This window comes from Durio zibethinus, chromosome 5 (genome assembly GCF_047325235.1).
Source record: "Durio zibethinus cultivar Kanyao isolate XHJ-2024 chromosome 5, ASM4732523v1, whole genome shotgun sequence".
Classification (NCBI taxonomy): Eukaryota; Viridiplantae; Streptophyta; class Magnoliopsida; order Malvales; family Malvaceae; genus Durio; species Durio zibethinus.
In genome coordinates, this window is record NC_143166.1 from 30,628,287 (window position 1) to 30,648,713 (window position 20,427).

Genomic DNA, 20,427 nt, shown 5'->3' on the forward strand with positions numbered 1-20,427 from the left:
TGATAGAAATTATATATAATAATTTTATATTTTATATATATTTAATATGAAATAAATAAATAAATAATATACAAATTCTATAATCTAAATTTTATTATCAAACAAAAAAATATTTATTTAAACAATTATTAAAAGAACATTTTAAAGCATGAATTGAATACTTAATTTGTGCAAATAAAAAATGAGAGCACAAAAATTTAATTTTATGTAAAAATTAACGGAAATGCCAGCGGCAGTCATTAGAACAGCCACACTTCAACACTTGCCCTTATATAAGGTCACGTCATCTCTTTTTTTTTTTATTCATTTGAAAACTGGCTACGTGCTCAACTCATAACTGCTAACTCGAGATTGACTTTAGTGCACGGAGTCACTTGTTCTCTAATATTTCGTACAGATTAAAATGCTCCTAAATTATATTAATTTATACAAAATATACGATCTCATTATTTTTAATAATGATTTTAATTTTTTTCATAATAAAAAAAAGAAATTGAGCACAATTAACATGTCTAATGTCCAAAATTGAAAAAAAATTTGAATTACATCCAAATTTAAATTTTAAAAAATATAAATTAGTAAATTACTTAATCAAAATATAATCAAAGTATATAAAGCAAGCACGAAAATATATATAACAATTTTTTATTTTTACAAAATAAATTATCTTCATTATTTTTTTCTGATAATATTTTTAATTTATTTTTTTCATAATTAAAAAAATTGAGCTTAATTAACATGTCTAAGTCCAAATTTTATGTTTCTAAATGGATGATCAATTTAATCAGTTACACAAGAGTAACATTATTTTAGTGTTTCAAGAGGCAAGTATAAATTAAGTTATTGTATTTAAAATTAAAAAAAGATTTGGTTGAAACAACACTAAGTTCAATTTTTTATTTGAAACTTAGCTTTGAACATATGTACCGTAAATCAAAACTATCTAAACTAAAATTAAAAAAAAATGGAAAGGAAAGCCTGGATCATTTCTCTTTTGCCATTCATTTATTTCAGTTGTCATTGATGGAATGAGAAAAAAAAACCACTAAATACAATAAGTTTCCTTGAACCTTTTTTTTTTTTTAATTTATGTAATATTTAAATATATATATATACACACAATTATATGATATATGTGGAAAGAGATAATCATGTTTAAATGCAAAATTATTTAAATCATGTAAAAAAAAATTCTTACTCAATATATCCTAAGAAAGATTTAATTAGAAAGAAATTTTTTCTTGCTAATCTCAATCGGAAGGAAAAAAATTAGGAATTCGATTTTTTTTTATTTGTAGTTAAATTTAATAATTTGTATATTTATATCATATAAAATATTAAAATTAATATATTTATAATATATTTTATATAAAAATTATATATTATAATTTATATTAATATAAAAATATAAAATATATTTTTTAAATTTTATTAAATTCATATAATTATTATTAAAATTTTAAATTATATTTATTTATATTTTATTATATTATCAAATATTATTAAATTATTAAATTTATTTGTAGTTATTAAATATGCACGTGAGAAGCCATACAGTGACAAAAATATGTTTTGTCTGTTTCTCATGATATAATTTATCCATGAAGCCTAGCAATTGGTAATAACAAGCAAGCAGTTTTAGGGCTAAAAAATGGGGGTGACGTGGCCTTTTAATCATGGCGGAGGAGGTCAGCGCCGGTAGCGGCGGAGGATCATCTTCGGAGAGAGGAGGAGTGATCAATGGAGTAGGATTAGCTTCAATGGACTCTTTAGAATCTCGGTGGGTGTTCCAAGACGAAGACGACTCTGAGATCGACGACGAGGAAGATGACGACGACCACGACGATGATGTGCGGCATCGAGCTGGAATAGACTCCGAAGACGAGGATACTTCGGAGCAGCGCTCGATTCGCACCGGACCACGCATTGATTCCTTCGACGTCGTAGCTCTCGAAGTCCCTGACGCACATAGAAGTGATTACGAGGTACATTGTTGTTTCACTTTATGATTTAGTTTATTCTACACGCGTTTATTATGCTAATCTAATAAATTATTTGCTGTTTGTAATTTAGAAAAACTCAAATTCATTCTGATTTGATCGCATTGGGGCATGCGTTTTGTTTTTAATTTGCTTGGTTGCTAAGGAAGTTAATAAGTTGTTTCTGGTCAGTCGAGCTCGAAGAAAGAAGTGTGGTTTTGGTTTATGTTTGTGGTGGACGAATGTAAAATTTTGACATTATGAATATTTATTGATCTCACTTGTCAAATAAATAATTTAAGGTGATGAAGTTATCGCTGATTTTCAACATAAATTGTAACTGCGATAAGTTACAAGTATATCTTTTGCTGAATTATTCTTTACTCTGAATTTGACCATAAACTAAGTATAGTTTTTAAGATATTAATATTAGGGTTTGGTGAGGCAACTGTGACTTTGTTTTGAGAAGGTCAATGCTTCCTTCACAAACTTTGTTTTTCTACCCTAAGTATCTCCTTCCAAAATCTGGCCTTCTATTTTATGGACTGCTTAGTGTTGGTATTTTTTGGTTGCGTTGGTTTTGTTACTTACAAAAGCGACACATGATAAGCTCAAGATAGCATCTCATTTCTCTTGGCTTACCTGTTGAATTCCACCTTTATTGTACCGTCCCATTAGTTCTAGTTTGTACCGTCCCATTATTAAGATTTGACTTGAATGCATAAACTTGCGTTAAACAAATGTAGATTTCATCATAAGATTAAGGGAAATGCTGGTAAATTATCACAAATTACCATATAAAAGTACGGGAAACTATGAAATCAATGTTGCAATATCATTTTTTTTTCTTTTAAAAGAATTATTGTTTTAGCAGGGCCTTTTCTTCTGTAGCACTATAATGATTGGACAACTTTCAATGATTGTTGATGAGCTTTGTTTTATTGAACGGTTGTCTTTTTCTTGCTGCAAAGAAAAAGCTTGTTTCTTGTATGGTGGATTAAGTGCAAACTTTCTTAAGCTATCTATGATAACTATGGTATTGGAAATAAGATAAGTTTTTATTTATTTTCTTTTGTGTGCCTTTGTTTTTCTGCTTACTTTTATGTGTCTATTTAAATTTGATCTCAGGACTTTGGTATAGGAAGGAGAATAACACTTGCCTTTCAGACACTTGGAGTTGTATTTGGTGATGTTGGAACAAGTCTATTAGATACGTTTAGTGTGATGTTTAGCAAGGCACCTATCGATGGAAATGAAGATGTTATTAGAGCATTATCACTAGTTCTATACACCTTAATCTTAATCCCCCTAGTAAAATATGTCCTTGTCGTTCTTTGGGCAAATGATGATGGTGAAGTTATGCTGGATGTTCCCAATCAAGGCCCTATTCATGAGCTTTATGTAGGCCTTAAGCATATATGTTAAATATATGTTCCATCTCAATTGTTTCATATCTTTAGTGGCTCGTTTCTTGAAGGTGGTACTTTTGCATTGTACTCATTGATTTGCCAGCATGCTAAGGTCAGTCTTCTCCCATATCAGCTACCTTCAGATACCCGCATATCTAGCTTCCGGCTAAAGGTGCTATCTCCTGAACTTGAGGGATCACTTAAAATAAAGGAGAGACTAGAGACTTCATTGACTCTAAAGAAACTTCTTCTGATGTTAGTGCTTGCTGGTACTTCTATGGTGATAGCTGATGGGGTTGTTACACTGGCATTGTCAGGTTTATTTATGCTATTCTTCTTGCTTGTTTTTTTAATGATCCATCCATGATACATGCTATGATTGGATGGAGCATAACTGTATTGATTTTCATTTTTAATGTTCAGATAGTAACTTATTCTTATACTTATTCATCCCAATGTAGTAATGTCAGCTGTTGGTGGTCTGAAGGTTGGAGTTGCTGCAATTGAACAAGGTAAGCTGTTTTTCCATGCTGTTATCAACTCTACGAAACATTATTGCTTTGCTGTCTTACTTTTCCGTTGTTCGTTAGCAAATTCTCTTGGAGAGGACATTTCCTGTTTCTCAATTAACTTTGTTGGCTAGAAATCTTTTGCATAATTTAACTCACATGTTATCAAAATTTACTTGTTCTTTGCATATAGTATGGGATGGTGGTGCAGTTGATTAGCTTGTAGGTCTCATAGCTTCTTGAGTGATCCTGAGTGAAGAATTGTTCATTGTGTTTCTTTGGCAGACTTGGCCATGATAATGTCTATTTATAACAAAGAGTTAACTTTAGCTCGACTATAGTTTACAATTTGAGCTAAATCCTACATTCTGCATGGATGTAGAAACAACATGGTTTGATGGAGGCCCTTCTCTCTCCCTTTTTGTTTTTCCCTCCTGCTGTTACATCTTAGAGTTTATTTTTACTTTATGATTTGCAATAGTATTACAGGTAAATAGCCATTGAGTTAACTATTCTCTTGCCTTCTTTTCTTTTCTTTATTTGCAGATCAAGTGGTGATGATATCAGTTGCCTTTCTTGTAATTTTGTTCTGTGTACAGAAGCTTGGAACAAGTAAACTGGGACTTGCTATAGGCCCTGCTTTGTTCATGTGGTTTTGTTCTCTAGCAGGCATTTGAATTTACAATCTTGTTAAGTATGATGTCAGTGTTTTGAGGGCATTTAATCCTGTTCACATCTATTTTTACTTCAAGAGGAACTCAGTTAAGGCCTGGTATGCACTTGGAGGTTGTCTTTTGTGTTCAACAGGTAGACGCATTAATAAAAGATTATTGTATTCAACTTTGACAAATTTTATCATTTTAATCAATTTTCTTTCGTTTCTTAAAGACAATTTCCCAGAATGTCATACTGCAACATCTTTCTCCTGCAACCACAAACTTGATCTAGTAACAATATTAGCTTTGTGAAGTTTCACATCTAGTTATCTCATGTTACCCCAACCATTTTTTTATGTTTCTCCTGATGATGCTTTGTTTGCTGCAATGGAATGTAATTTTTTAAGATGTTCACAAAATTCAGCAAAAGTAATGCATTTGATTCAGCTTTGATGAATTTGATGTAGAAGATTAATGGTCGGTGTATATGATCTTACTATGCTGATGGTGGTTTATGTTTCAGGGTCTGAGGCAATGTTTGCATATCTTTGCTACTTTTCTGTGCCATCAGTTCAGGTAATGGGCAAGAAAACTTGGTTACTGAATCTTCTGCTTTTTGTATGTCTTTTTATACACTATAATGACTGATGAAATTGCTGGTAGTCCTCTACTCTTGTTCTTACAATTTTTTGATTTGTTTGATAGTGGTTGTTTGCAGCTTACATTTGTGTTTCTTGTATTGCCTTGCCTGTTGTTGGCTTATCTGGGTCATATCTTATGGGAAATCCTAATGGTGCTGAGTAGGCTTTCTTTTCTTCAATTCCAAGTAAGCTTCAAGTTTTATCATCAATGGGTTATGGGATCACCAAATAGTTGGACTAAAGGCAATTGGAAAGTGATGGTGACCAAGGCACAGATTCTGAGGATACCTCTTTCTCAAGAGTTCTCATAGCTCCTAATGGAAGTGTTTACTCGCTTGGTGTTCCTCTGCTGGCTGAGTTGAGGGGCTCTAGTAATCCCATTTCAGAAGCAAGCTCGTTGGAGGAGGTGAAGGCAGATTCCCCTGCAGACCCATCAATGTCCGATGCTGAACAGTCTAGGGAGGGAGCTATCTTTAATACGCAAGGCGAAGGAATCTGGAGTTGTTTATCTTCTTGGTCATGGAGATATTAGGGCCAGAAAGGATTCTTGGTTTGTCAAGAAATTCGTTATAAACTACTTCTATGCTTTCTTGAGAAAGAATTGCAGGAGGGGTATTGCAAATTCGAGCGTGCCCCATTCACACCTCATGCAGGTCGGCATGACTTACATGGTTTAATGGGGACGTGCTTTTATTACTTTGAAAAGGGTGGTTCGACAAAGGCCCAAGTAGCATGCTCTGGTCGAAGTTGCACCGAGGAACTGAAGCTTGTTTTCACCATTCTCTTGGTCAATGTTGGCTGTTTGAATCTGCAAATTTTAATATATGATCCCTTTCACTTTGTTGACTAGGAAGTTTTGTAACTTTTCTGGGAGTTTCCCCTTTCCTGTTGTATTGGTTTTTTCACTGTTATAAACAGGTGCATATCAAAACAACTCTTGTTGTAATTATTATGTTTGAAGGATTTATCACACTTCACACACAATTATTTCAACTTCGAAATCTTTGATTCCTAAACATTCATTTATTAATGTGACAAGTGGAAAACAGAATTCTCACATATTTGTATTTATTTACATTAATGATTTGAATGAGTTAATAATAAAATTAGATTTGATAATTTTAAACATGATATAAAAATAATATAATTTAAATTTTAATAAAAATTATATATATATTTAAAATATATATTTTATAGTTAAAGCGTTCACAAAAATTTCGTACCATAATCTTCGTGATTTATTTCGCACTACGAAACAAACACACAACGAACTCTAAGTAAGAAACACGTATTTTCGTACCATTGAACGTCCGTCAAATGGGTGAGACATTTCGTATTTTGTCACTGAACTGCACACGTTTGTATGTCAACTCTCTTGTAATTCTAACAACACACGCAAATGGCTATCTGAATAAGAGTTAATAAGATAGGGCCACCCCGTCATAAATGGATTAGATAGATAGATTTCAGGCCAGAAAATTCATGAGAGCTTCTTCTCCTTCTCTTTTCTCTATGCAGCAACTCCATTTTTGAGATGGAATCAGCACTTTCAGCTACAGCGCCGACATTCACTTTCTTCTCCATTTCCAATCCCCTAAACCGTCATTTCTCCAACAGCAAATACCCTTCCATTGCTCCGCCCATCCACACTCATCTTTTCTCTCAGGGTCGAGTCGTTAGCCCTCTCGCCTCCCTCTCCTATTCGTCTCCTCCAAGGAGCTTGTGTGCCGCCTCCATTCCCAAACGCTTACACCGCCGTTTGGACTGCGTCGCGAGTTCCAACGCTTCTTCTGGGACCGGCGGCGGCGGCGGCGGAGGCGTGTTTGGTGGCGATGATGGGAGTGGCGGCGGCGGTGGTGGGGAAGGGATGGACGGCGGAGATTCGAAGACGAAATTGGGAGCGGGAGCGGCTGATGAGCTCTCTGCCTTGCCTGCCGATGTTATTATTCTTGATGTTGGGGTATGATTCCCCCTTTCTTTCCCTCCACATTGGATTCTTAAATTTAGAAAAAAAAAGGAATTGTGCTAGCTTTCTGATTTTTGCTCTTAAATTTTCTGTGTTAGGGAATGAGTTGCGGCGGGTGTGCAGCGAGTGTGAAGAGAATACTAGAAAGTCAAGTAAGTTGTCTCTATTTTTTTTTCCTGCTGTAAATTGAATTAGTTATATTTCTCATTGTGTCATTGCTATGCTGTGCAGCCCCAAGTGTCTTCTGCGACTGTCAATCTCACAACGGAGACAGCAATAGTGTGGCCTGTTTCAGATGCCAAGGTTGTACCAAATTGGCAAAAGGAGTTAGGAGAGGCACTAGCAAGACAGCTAACTAGCTGTGGTTTTAAATCCAACCTTCGAGGTAATAAGCACTCTTATATCATCATTCTCATCAAACTTCTTGTTGTCTGAATATGATTTGCATACTTGTTTTCATTTATTACTGGATTATGTGCTTGATTAGCAAACTTTAATTGTTTGATAATTGATAACATCATAATAATGTTTTGCTACTCTCTGAAAATTTCGTCATGGTAGTAATGTGCTGGTTTGAGGATTAATCAATAATTGGATCATTAGATATTTGGACTTGTTAAGATCTTGCTTTCCTAGTCAATGTTTTGTCTTGCAGCTAGCTGTAAACATTATACCATAACGAGGTGTGCGGAAAAACTACATACTTGACAGGACTAAATGCTAAATTAAGAATATAACGTTTGCGTGTTTTTTCAATTAAAGATCTTAATTTTAATTTAATTTAATGTAAGATATAATATTTTTGAATTTTGTTCAAATAAAGATTAAGTTACAACTGTGACTTACATCCGCCGTTAAGTGCACTTTTCATTAACATTTTCTATTAAAACCATTTAACTCCAATCGAAAAAGAACACAAAACTTGAGCATAATAGCAATTGATAATCAATATGGAGACAGGGATCAAAATTGAGTACAACAGTTAGCCTTGAACAGTCAAGCAAGGGAGGCCGGATAGTAGCAATTCACAATCAGAGACCACTGAAAAGCAAAAAATTTGGGCAAAGTTTTTGAATCATTGAAGGGGTGAAAAATTATGCGGTAAAACAATTGTTCTGATAGGTTTTTTGGGCTAAGGAAAACATTTTTGTTAGGCAATCAACAAAATAAATTCATCAACAAGATCAACAATCAGCAACTAACCAATTGATCGAACAAGGGGGTTTCAATATACAGAAGTGGCCACAGCAACAAGATTTGAGAATTCATCAGCGAGGGTTTTTTCTGGGTTTGATTCATTTTGGGAATTTCTGGGTTTTAAAATAGAGTTAGAAAAGGGAAGAGGTGCTGATCAATCGGTAGTACAATGAACGGCGAATTGCATTGGATTCTAGCGGTGAGATTTCATGATTCTTGAGCTCTTATTTTTTGGGTTGTAGTTAACTTCTAATTTGGGGATTTAGAGAGAGAAGAACACAAAACAGGGGTTGAACCAGAGATTTTGATTTCTTTCACAAAGAAGTTATGCTACTAGTTAAGGACAAAGACCGGTGGTGGTCATTGGCAACAAGATCGATGAAGGAAGAGGCTGATTTCTGAGTGTTTGTTCTTCGGTTAGAGAGAAGTTGTAGAAGGCAGAGTTTGCTTAAGAAGAAAAGTTGAAGTAAACAGAGTTTTCGGCTATTTTTACTATTTATCACGTTGCAAAACAGTGATTCACGCTTTTTTTTTTTTTGCACGTGTAAGTCATAGTCATAACGAAAGGCCTTATTGAAATAAATTTGAAAACGTTATATCTCATAACGAAAGATCTTATTTGAATAAATTTGAAAACGTTATATTTTACATTAAATTAAATTAAAATTAAGATTTTTAATTGAAAATCACGCTAATGGTAGATTCTTAATTGAGTATTTAATCTACTTAAGGGCCTCTGTCTTATATTTTGGTGTCATGCATATGGCTCTTGAAGATCATGATTTTTGTTTGAAAATTTAAGGTTAGCCTTTGGTTACTTTGGGGGTGCTACGTATTAGTCATTGAAGTTTAAACCATAGGTTATGAAGTTTCTCCTTGCAAGTAGATTGAAGTATAATCTATTTTCCATCATGTAGGATTATGAAATGTTATATGTGTTAGGCCAAAATGTGTTTCTGGTCTTTGAAAATAAACCTTATAACACAATTTTGATTATTGATCCATTAAGCTCCTCTAACTTTAAATGAGATATGTTCAGGTTTTCATATGATTCATGCAAATTTGGTGGGTTTAGTGGCAGGTCAGGAAGCTATTGAAGGAGACCTCTCAGCATGATAATGAAAAACATCCTGTTGAAGAGCAACCATAATTCCTTATGGTATGTCTCGGAAATTCATGACTCTTATCCACATATTAGATGTGACAATATAGGCTTTAAAGTCATAAATATGATTAATTTACCATTTCTCCTTTCAATAGGTCAACCGCGGCAGCCACTTGGATAAATTAGTTGGAGAGAGGATTCTTTGGTGCTGAAGAACCCTAATCTTTTGAAGAATTAGTTGTGACCATTTATAGTAGTTATCAAGAAACTGAGGTCTTTTCCTTCTTGGAATGCTAATTGTATTCTACAGTAAGACATTAACAACGGTGAATGAATAATATCGACTTTGGACATATTACCATAAGTGTTAGAATTTCTTCAAATAATGAATAATCTAGACTTTGCATCCTTCACTGCAATGTATTCGAATTACGATTATGACACCTTCAGATACATTTGGATTGTCGGTTAGTTTCGGTGTAATACCTTTTCCCTCAAATCATAGGGAAAACCGGTTGAATGACATCTTTTCGTGAGTTTAACCCTATCATTTCTCCGGTTCGAGACCGATGCCTTAAGGTGCAGTAGCGGACTTACGGAGGATCCGGTTGACGATTTTGGACCACAATGCCATATTATTATTTTCTTATTTTCTAAAAAATTCCAACATAATTTTTTTCTTTATTTTTTGTTTTTAGATTTAAATTTATTTATTTTGCTATATGTTTTACATTTATATTTAATATTAATTTATCTAAATAACATTTATAATTAGTATAAGTAATATATTTCAAATATTAAATATTTTGAAATATTTTGATAATTTTTAATATTTAAAATTCTAATTATTATTTATATAAAAAATAGTATGCATTAAAATTTTGATTAAATAAAACTTTTTAAATTTTATTTGATATAAAATAGTTGTAATAAATTTTAATTAATTATTAACTCATAAATATAAAAATATATTATATATTAAATATTTTTTGATATGTAAATTTTAATTTAATATTTTTTATGATCATTTTTTCTCGTTACATTTTATCTCCTCTGCTACATTTGCATTTAAGTACATAGAGCCACTATAATAACTAATCTTAATATGATCACTTTTTTTAAATTCATAAAAATTAATCACATTGTACTTTTAAGTAATGTTTGGTATAAGTTAATCACTTAAAAATTATGATGATTTAATATGACAATTAGATTATCATATTGGTAAACACATAATGATTTTACGTGACAATAGTTTGAGATCACCAAAAGTAATTAAATTATTGTCTTAGAGGGTGATTTGATTCCTATGCCAAAGGAAAGAAACTTTTATCACTAATATGAAATATGTTAAATAATCAATAGTTAATTTTAGATAATTTTACTTATTTAATATGTGAATTAAAAATTCGTTGCATCTTAAAACTATAATTATTTTATATTATAAATTTATATATTTTCAAATTAATATTCATTATAATAAGCTTAAAATAATTTACATATTTATTTTTAATTTTTTAATATTTTATATATAATATAACTTTTTTGTTTTTTTAATGAATTTAATAAATTAATTTTATTTTTTAATTCAAATATTTTTTACATAATTTATATTATAAAAATTAATTTATTCATCAATAAATATATTTGTTAATTTAATAATTTAATTATATTTTATTATAAAATAAATAAATATTACTACTTTTTATAGATTATTTTGTAAATAACCTTAAAATTATTAATTTGTATAATTTTTTATAATATGTATGATTATTTTTGCATTTTTATACAAAATAATATTTAATTTTCAATAATACCAAATATAATAATTTTTAATTTTTAAATTTAATTATTGTTAACTAAGCCAAATGATTTTAAATCATAAATATTAAGACCACTTTAAAAGTAAGATTACCCCAATAATTACATTACCATAATAATCTTACGCTCCCCTAAAGAAGAGAATTCCCTGTAATCTATGGACCAAGTTACCCAGAAATTTTGTCCAAATTTCGGAAACCAAAGGGAAAATATTCTAGAATAGAAAATGTCGAAGTAGCCATATTCTTCAATTTTAATGATCATAAAAATTCATCCAAATTTGGAAATTACCATATGCAACTCGCCCTCTTCTTTCATTAGGGAAAACTAATTTATACAAAAGCAAGATTATTCAAGTTAGCATCAAACAAGAATTTCTAGAAGAATCTCCGACATCCAACAGAGTTAATGATAACCAAGAGGAGCAGGTGCCTCTCTCAATTCATTTTCAGGCCTTTCCCTGAAAATGAATATCCTGCATACAAAAAATATTGAACCCCAAAAATAAGCATTAATATCATTATTGAACCTTGGGATGTATATGGCTAGTACTTTGGACTTGCATTGTATATCACCCATAACCAGAGAACATAGTAATGTCTAAAGTTCAAAAAAGGAGAGGGAAGGGAGGAGGGAACCAGTTCTCTTATAGTCTCTGCACTTCAGGTTCATGACATTTTTAGGACTTAGATAATGGAATAAATATCTTGTCACAGTTTCGAATACAGACTGAACAATTATCAATCAATCTTTAAAGAACATGATCCAGTCCGTGCCAATTGATGTGTTATCGTGGTGCCAAATCGAAAGCAAAAGATTATATATTTATAAATTCCAAATGATAATCATGCATTCAAGCCTTTAAAGAAACGAAAAAGGGAACAAAAGTTCATACACCAAAATATACAAAAACTTACCAACTGGTCGACTTTGATGGTACTTCATTACGTCAGTTAGAATAAATGGTGGCTCAATTATAAAAAACAACAATAAAATACTTTATCAATGTTAAAATGGATGGCAAGAAGCATGCATAAAGAATCTGTTAAAAGAAAAATGAGCATGGGAGTGGAAGAGGCAAGTGAGCCGTACAGAAGCAAAATGGTTGACATCTCTATGATGAGCCTCGTCAGCGCGAATCACAGTTATAACATCCTTGAGGGTAGCATCTTTAGGCAATCTCCAGTAATCTATTGCAATAGCAGGGGCTGGAACATTTTCTATTGCACCACTTTCTATGTCCTTCAAATACTCTGTATATGAGTGAATAGCTTCCTCCTCCAAATACCCAACAATTCTATGTGCTAGTTTGGGAGAGAGCACATAAAGAACAAAGAAGGCATTGAAGAAGAGTCCCTGCACGGTCAGAACAAGGAGCCTCTCATACCACTTGGGTTTCACAATTGCCACCATGGTCATCCAATGCATCCTCTCATTCTCTGCTTCTTCAAGCAAGGCTTTAATCCAACCACCACTTTGCTGGAACTTACGGAGGGACCTCAGATGCAGAAGCATCCCTCCAACCATTCCAGGGGCAGCCGCCACTGTTTCCAGCATCATAGCACGACAGCCATAACGTCTCTGCATTTCAAGAAAGCCAGATAAAATACTAAAAGTCACATGCGAGAATAAGCTTTTAACCAGGAGGTCTACAAAAGAGCCCCACAGAAACTGCGGAGTTTGTTTTCATTCCTGTAAAAGCAGCGATGCCTTGAATATATATACATATACATATACATATACATATATATATATATATATGACAAGAATCATACGATAGAAACCCTATTTGTCTTCTAATGTGCAACAACCAGCTAATTTTGAAAATATCAAGACAAGCTTGGATCTATATAAGTGCTGGCATAAGTATAAAAATGTCAAATGTGAGAACAAAGAATGAAAAGTTCAGTTGAAATATAAAAGCCATAACATATAAGAACATATTAAAATGCAATTAAACGATTAAAGAATAATGTAATCATGGAACAGAGAAGGTAAAAAAAAAAAAAAACCTGGAAGAGCAGATCCGTAGGAGTCCGAAGGATTTTGACTGTCCTGTAAGCAAATTTATCCACAAAGTTCTTTGGCACATGGTGCTTTTTCAAATCAATTGACAGGTTAGCCCTGTAAGTTTCCCATGGCTACATTAAAAAGCGCAAACAAAGAGCACAAAAATTAGCGCCTCAAACGAAGATTGATTGAAATTTCTCAATCTTCAAAAATCTTTGAGATCATCTCTATTTGAAAAAGAATAATAACACGTTTAAAATCCTTTAACAAAAGATAAATAATTAATCGAATTTATTCATTGTTTGTTTAAATTATCTGCTAAATAGAAAAATAAATAAAGAACAGAGCAATCGCGCTTTTCTTTGTTTTGATATAACTTCCAAACACAGCCTTAGAATAGATATGACAATTTAACGTAACACATCATGATAGGAAAAGAAAAAGCAAGGTATCTTAAAATTTTAATAAAAATCATATGCATTTAAAACAAATGTAGTCTCCGTTTTTACGTGGATTAATATATAATTTTCAGATAAAAGAAGACATGAATACTTTCTTCTGGATTAGTCCACCTTACAAGATTATGATCGATGGTAACAAGTCGAGAACATAGGAGCTCAGAATACAGGTTGAAACGAAAATTCAAAAGTCAAATCGCAGAATCGATCCAGGAAGAAAAGAAAAGAGGAAAAAGATGCATTAAAACTTTTGAAAATGAAAAAATATAAAAATATATTTTACTACAAAAATTGAACCTAATAAGAGAAGAAATAGTCAAGAAAGAATAAATCAAGTTTAACGAAAATGGAAAAGACATTAGGAAAAAAAATAAAAAATAAAGAGGATAAGAGGAGTTTTAAAGTTTAAACTATATAAAGATGAAATGGTACCGTGAAAGAGTTCCAGGGCCAGTCAGTGCCATCCTCTCTGGTGATCTTAGGCCTTGAAATCCCCCAATAACTTGACGACGACTCTTCCTTTCCTTTCTTCCCTTCCGCCAGCAAATTTTCCTTTTTCTCTTCCTTCTCCAGCGGCGCTTTTTCCATCGAAGCAGGGGCAGAACTCATCATCCTTCTCCACTCAAACACACCAAACGTCACGCCGTTTTGTTGTCCACTCCACTGCACGCTTCTCCCAACTGTGGCGGACCTGCGCACGTGTCCATTGCTGATGCTGCTTCCGCAGTAGTTCGGCCATTGATCAGGCCTTGCTTCACCGACCTTACTACAAAAGGATTCATTTTCTTTCTTTTTTTCTTTTCAAGATTTTGGTTGTGAATTCGCTGAAAGACGGGCAGTTATATAAAAAACGGTTATGATTCAGTGTTTCACAGCGTATTTTTATTGGTTGATTGGTGCCTTAATCTACCGTTGCTTCGAGACAAGTAATTTTAAGATAGGTTGAGATTTCGCAGAGGGTAAACTATGGTACGTCTTCCGCACTACTACTTTGTATCTCCGCGAATATAGCTGGAGTCTGGCTGGCGGCTTTCATGAAGAGACCGGTCCTGTTAGTTTATTTATTTTAAAGATCATTTACGCAAAATCAACGGTTATAAATAAAAGGGTAAGACAATTTCTAAAAAAACTGTTTATAAATAGAATTACTTATGTGTTTAAGCAAAATTTTGCATAAGTTAGAATCTTGTGCATGATTTTTAATACTTAAACTTAATTTAACTTTATCAAAAATCTTAAAATATTATTATATTAATAAATAATATTTTCATTTAATTTTACTTAAAAAATTAAAATATTAATATTAAAAATCTTTAACATTATAATTTTAAATATTTTTAAAATTGACTCAATTAAGATTATAAATATAATATTTTAAATTTAAACTTAATTAGATTCGACTTGAAATATTGTTATATTAATTAAAATATTAAATTTAATTTTAATTAAAAAATTAAAACATTAACATTAAAATTCTTTTGATATTTCAATTTTAAATATTTTATTTTGATATTACAAAATATAAATATTTTTAATAATAAATAGTATTATATTATTATTTTAATAATAAATAAGAACATATATAATAATATTTTTATTATTTTAATAATTAATGTTAAATAATATACTAATATTTTTTTAATATGAATATTTTTAATAATTTCTTATTATTTTTTTAGTTTAAAATATATAATTATATATTTTATTTATCATGGCATTTATATTAATATTGTAATAAAAAATAATTTTTATGATTTAATAATAGATACTTTTAATATGAAATATAAATATTTTAATAATATATATTATTATTTTAATATTAATAAAATAATATTTTAAGAATAGTAATACTATTTTAAGTATTTTAAAATATTAATATAAGAATAATAAATAATTTTATTTTAAGTATTTTATATTAACATAATATTTTAATATTAACTATATATATTGAAATATAATTATTCTTAAATATTAACAATTTTAATAATAAACAATTTCAATATACTTTAATAATAAATAATTTTTATTATTTTAATAGTTATATTAGTATTAGTTGAAAAAAAATTAAAAAAAAAACAATTAAACAACAAAAAATATTTTTCATTAATTCATCCAAATAATAATAAAATTTTATTTTTTCAAAAAATATAAACATTTTTTGATCAATTTATACGAAACAAATGGAGCCTAAAGGTATAGATCAAATCAATTGGACTAAATGTTTAATTTAAGATTTAATTTTTGTTGATTTTTAATTAAGGATCAAATCTTTTATTATCAAGCTCAAACATTTTAGAGATTGTTCAATTAAAAAATTTTTGACATAATGAAGCAAGCTCAAACATTTTATCATCAAATGAAGGATTGCAAGCTTTAAGAGATATGAGGACAGAGCAATGATCTGATCTTGTTTTTGGAAGGTGAGATGCCATAGCTCTAGGGTACAAAAGATTCCAAGCAGGGTTAACGAGAACATGGTCGATCCGCGCTTGAATGAAGTGTTGAGCCCCCTTTCATGTTTGTCCAAGTAAATTTTGGTCCTTTAAACCCAATATCAAAGAGGTTACAAACAATAAGGCAGGCATGGAACTTCCTTAGTCTGTGACTTGAGACTGGATCACCCCCTCTCTCATCATCAGAGGATAAAACTTCGTTAAAATCCCCAGCAACTAGCCAAGACAAATCATGGTTCATGGACACTACTTTAAGGTTATCCCACAATAATTTCCTTTCCTTTATTCTAGGGCTAGCATGCACAGCAGAAAATAACCAAGACAGATTAGAAAACATTACCTTAACTAAAGGATGAATTTCCTGTTCGGTGAGGCAGATTTCGTGAACTGTGATAAGATCCAGTCTCCACAGCGTTCAAATGCCTCCTTCATAGCCAATGGTCTTCGTATCTTTCCAAGCATGAAAAGGAAGTTGATCAATGATGTGCTTGACATCCTCTCTACGCACACGTGTTTCTGCTACAACCCTGATAAGTGGTTGATGGTAGTTTGCCAAATCCTTTGCAGTCCTAATGAAGTCTGGGTGACGTGCTCCACGACAATTCCAAAAAACAATAGATATAGGATCACAAGGCTGGTGGGGAGTGGGAAACTTCAGAAACAGGCTCATTTTCCATTCTTGGGTCAGTTCTGGGTCCACCCTCAATATAACCTCTATCTTGTGTAATAGGTTCTCTAGTCCTTGTATCACCAGGGAGCTGGCAAAAATTTTGAATTGATGAGTTGCTCTGTCCACTACCAGCTTCATAGCCGCAAGCGGTGTGCTCTTGAAGTGCATTTCCACCGTTTTCTTCTATAGTGGGGCCACTGGAATGTTCGATGTCCATTATGTCCATCGTCGAGGGCTCCCTTGGTATGACGGGCTGGGGGGTTCCACCATCCTCGAAAGCGGGTTGATTGATGAAGGAAAGCCAAAATATGGGGGTAAATCAGGAGTGGATTGGTGGTTTATAACTTCACAATGGACATATGGGATGTCCTGGTATCTACGTTCCCTTGGAGAGATTGATCTGTTGAATCTCACCTCACGTTGATCTCGCTTAGAGCTTGGCGAAGAGGGTCGTGGTTGTATCTTAGATAACTCAAAACAGAATTTGAAGAGGTTTAAGGGGAGATTTTGTTGCTTGCCTATTAAAGTCTCTCCCTCTTTAGACGCCTGTTCAAGAAGATCTTCATGCTTTGCTTGGCATTTAAGCCCCTGAATGCTGGCTTGTGCAGACGTCGATGATTCCATGGGGTTGACATTGTTTGGATTTTGGTCTTCTAGTGTTGTTTCTGGTTTAGAGCAAAATGTCTGTGTAGGTGTCGTTGTATCCTTGGTGTTGTTATCCAGGGCACCCAGCTACATGCTTTCTTGAATGGGATTGTCACTTAAGATTTGATTTAGGCTGTTAAATGGGCTTTTTGCCTTTCTCTTTTTCGGTTGCCTTGTCATTAGGACTTTCCCTAATTCCTCGTGTCTGAGCCATCTGTAATTTGTCTCCGGTCTTCGTTTTTTTACCCACGTTATTTCCCTTATCTATGTTAGGCTGACTCAGGTTTTGTTGTGTGGGCTGTTTGACTACGGGTAGTTTTTAGCTTTTGTTTTATCTTTTTTCTTTGGACCAACGTCCATGGTTCGTATCCCTTCTGGTCTCCTTTCTTTTTCACGTTAGGACTTGGTGTAATAGCTTCTTCAACCTTAGTGCAGTTGGTTGTTGCAGTTGTTGATGGTATGTCTAGGTAAAAATCATTTTTACATCCAATTTTTCCACATCCGAAGCACATCATGCCTATCCCTTCATAAATAATGGCGTGTTTTCTTCCTTTAACCATGACAAATTTCCTTAAACTTTGCCCAACTATGTCATAGCTTATTATCATTTGGCAAGTATCCCCATGATAGCGTTGAAAGCATTGGCCCGGACTGCACCCTCAATGAAAGACTGGACCATCATAGGAGCAGTGGCTCACCATAATGGTTATTGGACAATAATGTCCATACTATTTACTTTTTTATTTCTTGTCTTGATCTTAAATTTTTAGTGCCAGGACACCTCTGAGAAATCAAAATATTATTCTTTTTTCTTATCCTCCTTTTTTTTTATGTTTTGCCTTTAAATATATATTTTATCTTTAAACATAAACATATATATTATCTTTTTGGTAAATTTTATCATTATTTTCGTTTTAAAACTTCTATTTTGGTGTTAATATTTAAATCTGTTTATTTTGTTACATGTTTTATATTTCATATGTTTAATATTAATTTAATCAAATAATATTTATAAATTTTATAAGTATTATTTCTCCAAATATTAAATGTTTTGAAGCATTTTTATAATTTTCAATTCTTAAAAGCATAATTATTATTTGTAATATAAAATAACTAGCTTACAACTTGTGCAATGCATAATTTAATTAATTAATTAATTTTTATATATATATACACACACACAAATTAGTATTATTTGCAAAGTTATATCAAAGTCTCCAATATCTATACCATATATAAAATTTATATATACAATTGACATCTCATAAAAATATGTATTTTATTTTGAAAATAATCAGTCATAACAATTTTTTCCTTTTAATGATTCTAAAAAAAAAATAGACATCCCATCACTATTAAGATCAAACTCAAAATCATTAAGAAAAAATAAAAAATAGATGTGAATCAAAATACAAAAAAATACTATTGAATAATGAATTACATCATAAAATAAATAATCAGATACCTTCACTTATGTGTTTTTAATCAAATTTCTAAACAAAATATTAAAACAATTAGCAAATGTGAAAGAAAAAATGAATTGAAAAAATATTACTTAAGAAAAAAAAATTTGAAAGAAAAGTTGCAAATAGTATTAATATTGGATGGTAATTAGGATATATATATATATATATTTCAAATTGATAAGTATTTTTGAATTTAAAAAGGTTATATGTTTGTTTTTTAATTTTAAAAAATCAATACAAGAGGATTATATGAAACTTTATAAAAATAAATATTACTCTATATTTGAGATTTTAGAATTTTGATATCTCTGTTGATTTGGTTAGTATTTCTTTAAGTTTCAAATTATTATGATAAGTTAATTTTAATTTTAAAAAGGTCAGTATCGTAGTTTCATATTTTCACATAATCAACTTGTAGTCCAAATTTTTTTCTCATCTAATTTTTTTTTGAAATTTGATTAATTTAAATAGGATAAATAGAAGTATTTTCAAAATTTAAATTTAAAGATTTGTTTTTTTTTTATTTATTTTTTATTGCATAGTAATTTTATATATCATCTTACTACCTTGCCACCTGTGCGATGAATGGATTATTTTTATTTTATTTAAATTTAAATAAAATATAAATTACTATTATTGAATTATTTATATGTTCAAAATATATGTAAAATATAAATAATATAATTAAAATTTCTAATCATAATAAAAATTTACAAAGTTTTAAACTATACAATAAATAATATTGGAGGAAGAAAATACATTCAAAAGATATTATAAATAATATTATTAAGTATACCAACAAAATATTAAAATAAAAACTAAAAATCTTATCACTTTAAATAAACTTTATGGAATTTGCATCATTTCCAACTTCTTTTATCATTTTTTTATACCTATAGATTTATATAATTTTAAGATAAGTTTTATTTATTTTAAAAAAATAATGATTTTAAATGTTTAAATAATATAGGTTATAACATACTTACGTGAATATATTTTTTTTGTATGAATTTCAGTAATATTATAATATTTAACATTTATATGACTTTTCAAATATTTGTTGTACCTTTCAATTATTTTAAGGTTGATATTTGATACAAAATTTTTTGCACCTCCACTAATCTATCATCCACTAGTAAGACTTTTTGCATCTCCACTGAATCCGCCGTCCACTATGAAAATCAAAACAAAAGAAAAAGTTCAACTTGATAAAACTTTAAAATTTTAGAAATAATAATACTTTTACAAAAATAAGTAAAGGAAATTTTATTCGATAACAAAATTTTGAAGAATAAAACATCTGCAGAGAAATAAAGAGTTTCACAACTTTGTTATAAAAAAAATGAAATAAATCAAATTGGTATACAATTCTATTATAATAATTAATCAAAGCATTATTTTTATTTTATACGAATAGGGAATATTAAATATATAATCAGTTA

The 20,427-nt window shown here is 30.9% G+C and overlaps 3 protein-coding genes across 10 annotated transcripts; 2 read left to right on the forward strand and 1 right to left on the reverse strand.

The window, feature by feature from the left end:
• Nucleotides 1-1,584: 1,584 nt before the first annotated feature.
• Nucleotides 1,585-6,140, forward strand: LOC111282101 (potassium transporter 7-like). Of its 6 annotated transcripts, none has more exons than XR_016342286.1 (6): nucleotides 1,593-1,985; nucleotides 3,522-3,705; nucleotides 3,850-3,900; nucleotides 4,444-4,704; nucleotides 5,077-5,129; nucleotides 5,272-6,140. XR_016342286.1 is itself a non-coding variant. In XM_089761061.1 (5 exons), the coding sequence occupies exons 1-5, from the start codon at nucleotides 1,677-1,679 to the stop codon at nucleotides 5,355-5,357; spliced, it is 696 nt and encodes a 231-aa protein (XP_089617187.1). In that variant the 5' UTR covers nucleotides 1,585-1,676; the 3' UTR covers nucleotides 5,358-5,507. The 6 variants fall into 6 exon arrangements, 2 of the variants coding, with proteins under 2 accessions (XP_089617187.1, XP_089617186.1); XR_016342288.1 differs by having other exon boundaries at nucleotides 4,444-4,669; nucleotides 5,272-5,353; XR_016342287.1 differs by having other exon boundaries at nucleotides 5,259-5,341.
• Nucleotides 6,141-6,582: 442 nt separating this feature from the next.
• Nucleotides 6,583-9,815, forward strand: LOC111283066 (copper-transporting ATPase PAA1, chloroplastic-like). 3 transcript variants are annotated; one of them, XM_022871456.2, is made up of 5 exons: nucleotides 6,583-7,154; nucleotides 7,259-7,312; nucleotides 7,392-7,545; nucleotides 9,439-9,516; nucleotides 9,618-9,815. In XM_022871456.2, the coding sequence occupies exons 1-4, from the start codon at nucleotides 6,729-6,731 to the stop codon at nucleotides 9,471-9,473; spliced, it is 669 nt and encodes a 222-aa protein (XP_022727191.2). In that variant the 5' UTR covers nucleotides 6,583-6,728; the 3' UTR covers nucleotides 9,474-9,516; nucleotides 9,618-9,815. The 3 variants fall into 3 exon arrangements, with proteins under 3 accessions (XP_022727191.2, XP_022727189.2, XP_022727190.2); XM_022871454.2 differs by having other exon boundaries at nucleotides 6,610-7,154; nucleotides 9,397-9,516; XM_022871455.2 differs by having other exon boundaries at nucleotides 6,617-7,154; nucleotides 9,433-9,516.
• A 2,372-nt stretch (nucleotides 9,816-12,187) lies between these two features.
• LOC111282467 (ubiquinol oxidase, mitochondrial-like) lies at nucleotides 12,188-14,677 on the reverse strand. Its single transcript, XM_089761504.1, has 3 exons — nucleotides 14,184-14,677; nucleotides 13,296-13,424; nucleotides 12,188-12,864 (listed from the first exon to the last, which is right to left on the reverse strand). The coding sequence occupies exons 1-3, from the start codon at nucleotides 14,361-14,363 to the stop codon at nucleotides 12,292-12,294; spliced, it is 882 nt and encodes a 293-aa protein (XP_089617630.1). The 5' UTR covers nucleotides 14,364-14,677; the 3' UTR covers nucleotides 12,188-12,291.
• Between the last annotated feature and the right edge of the window lie 5,750 nt (nucleotides 14,678-20,427).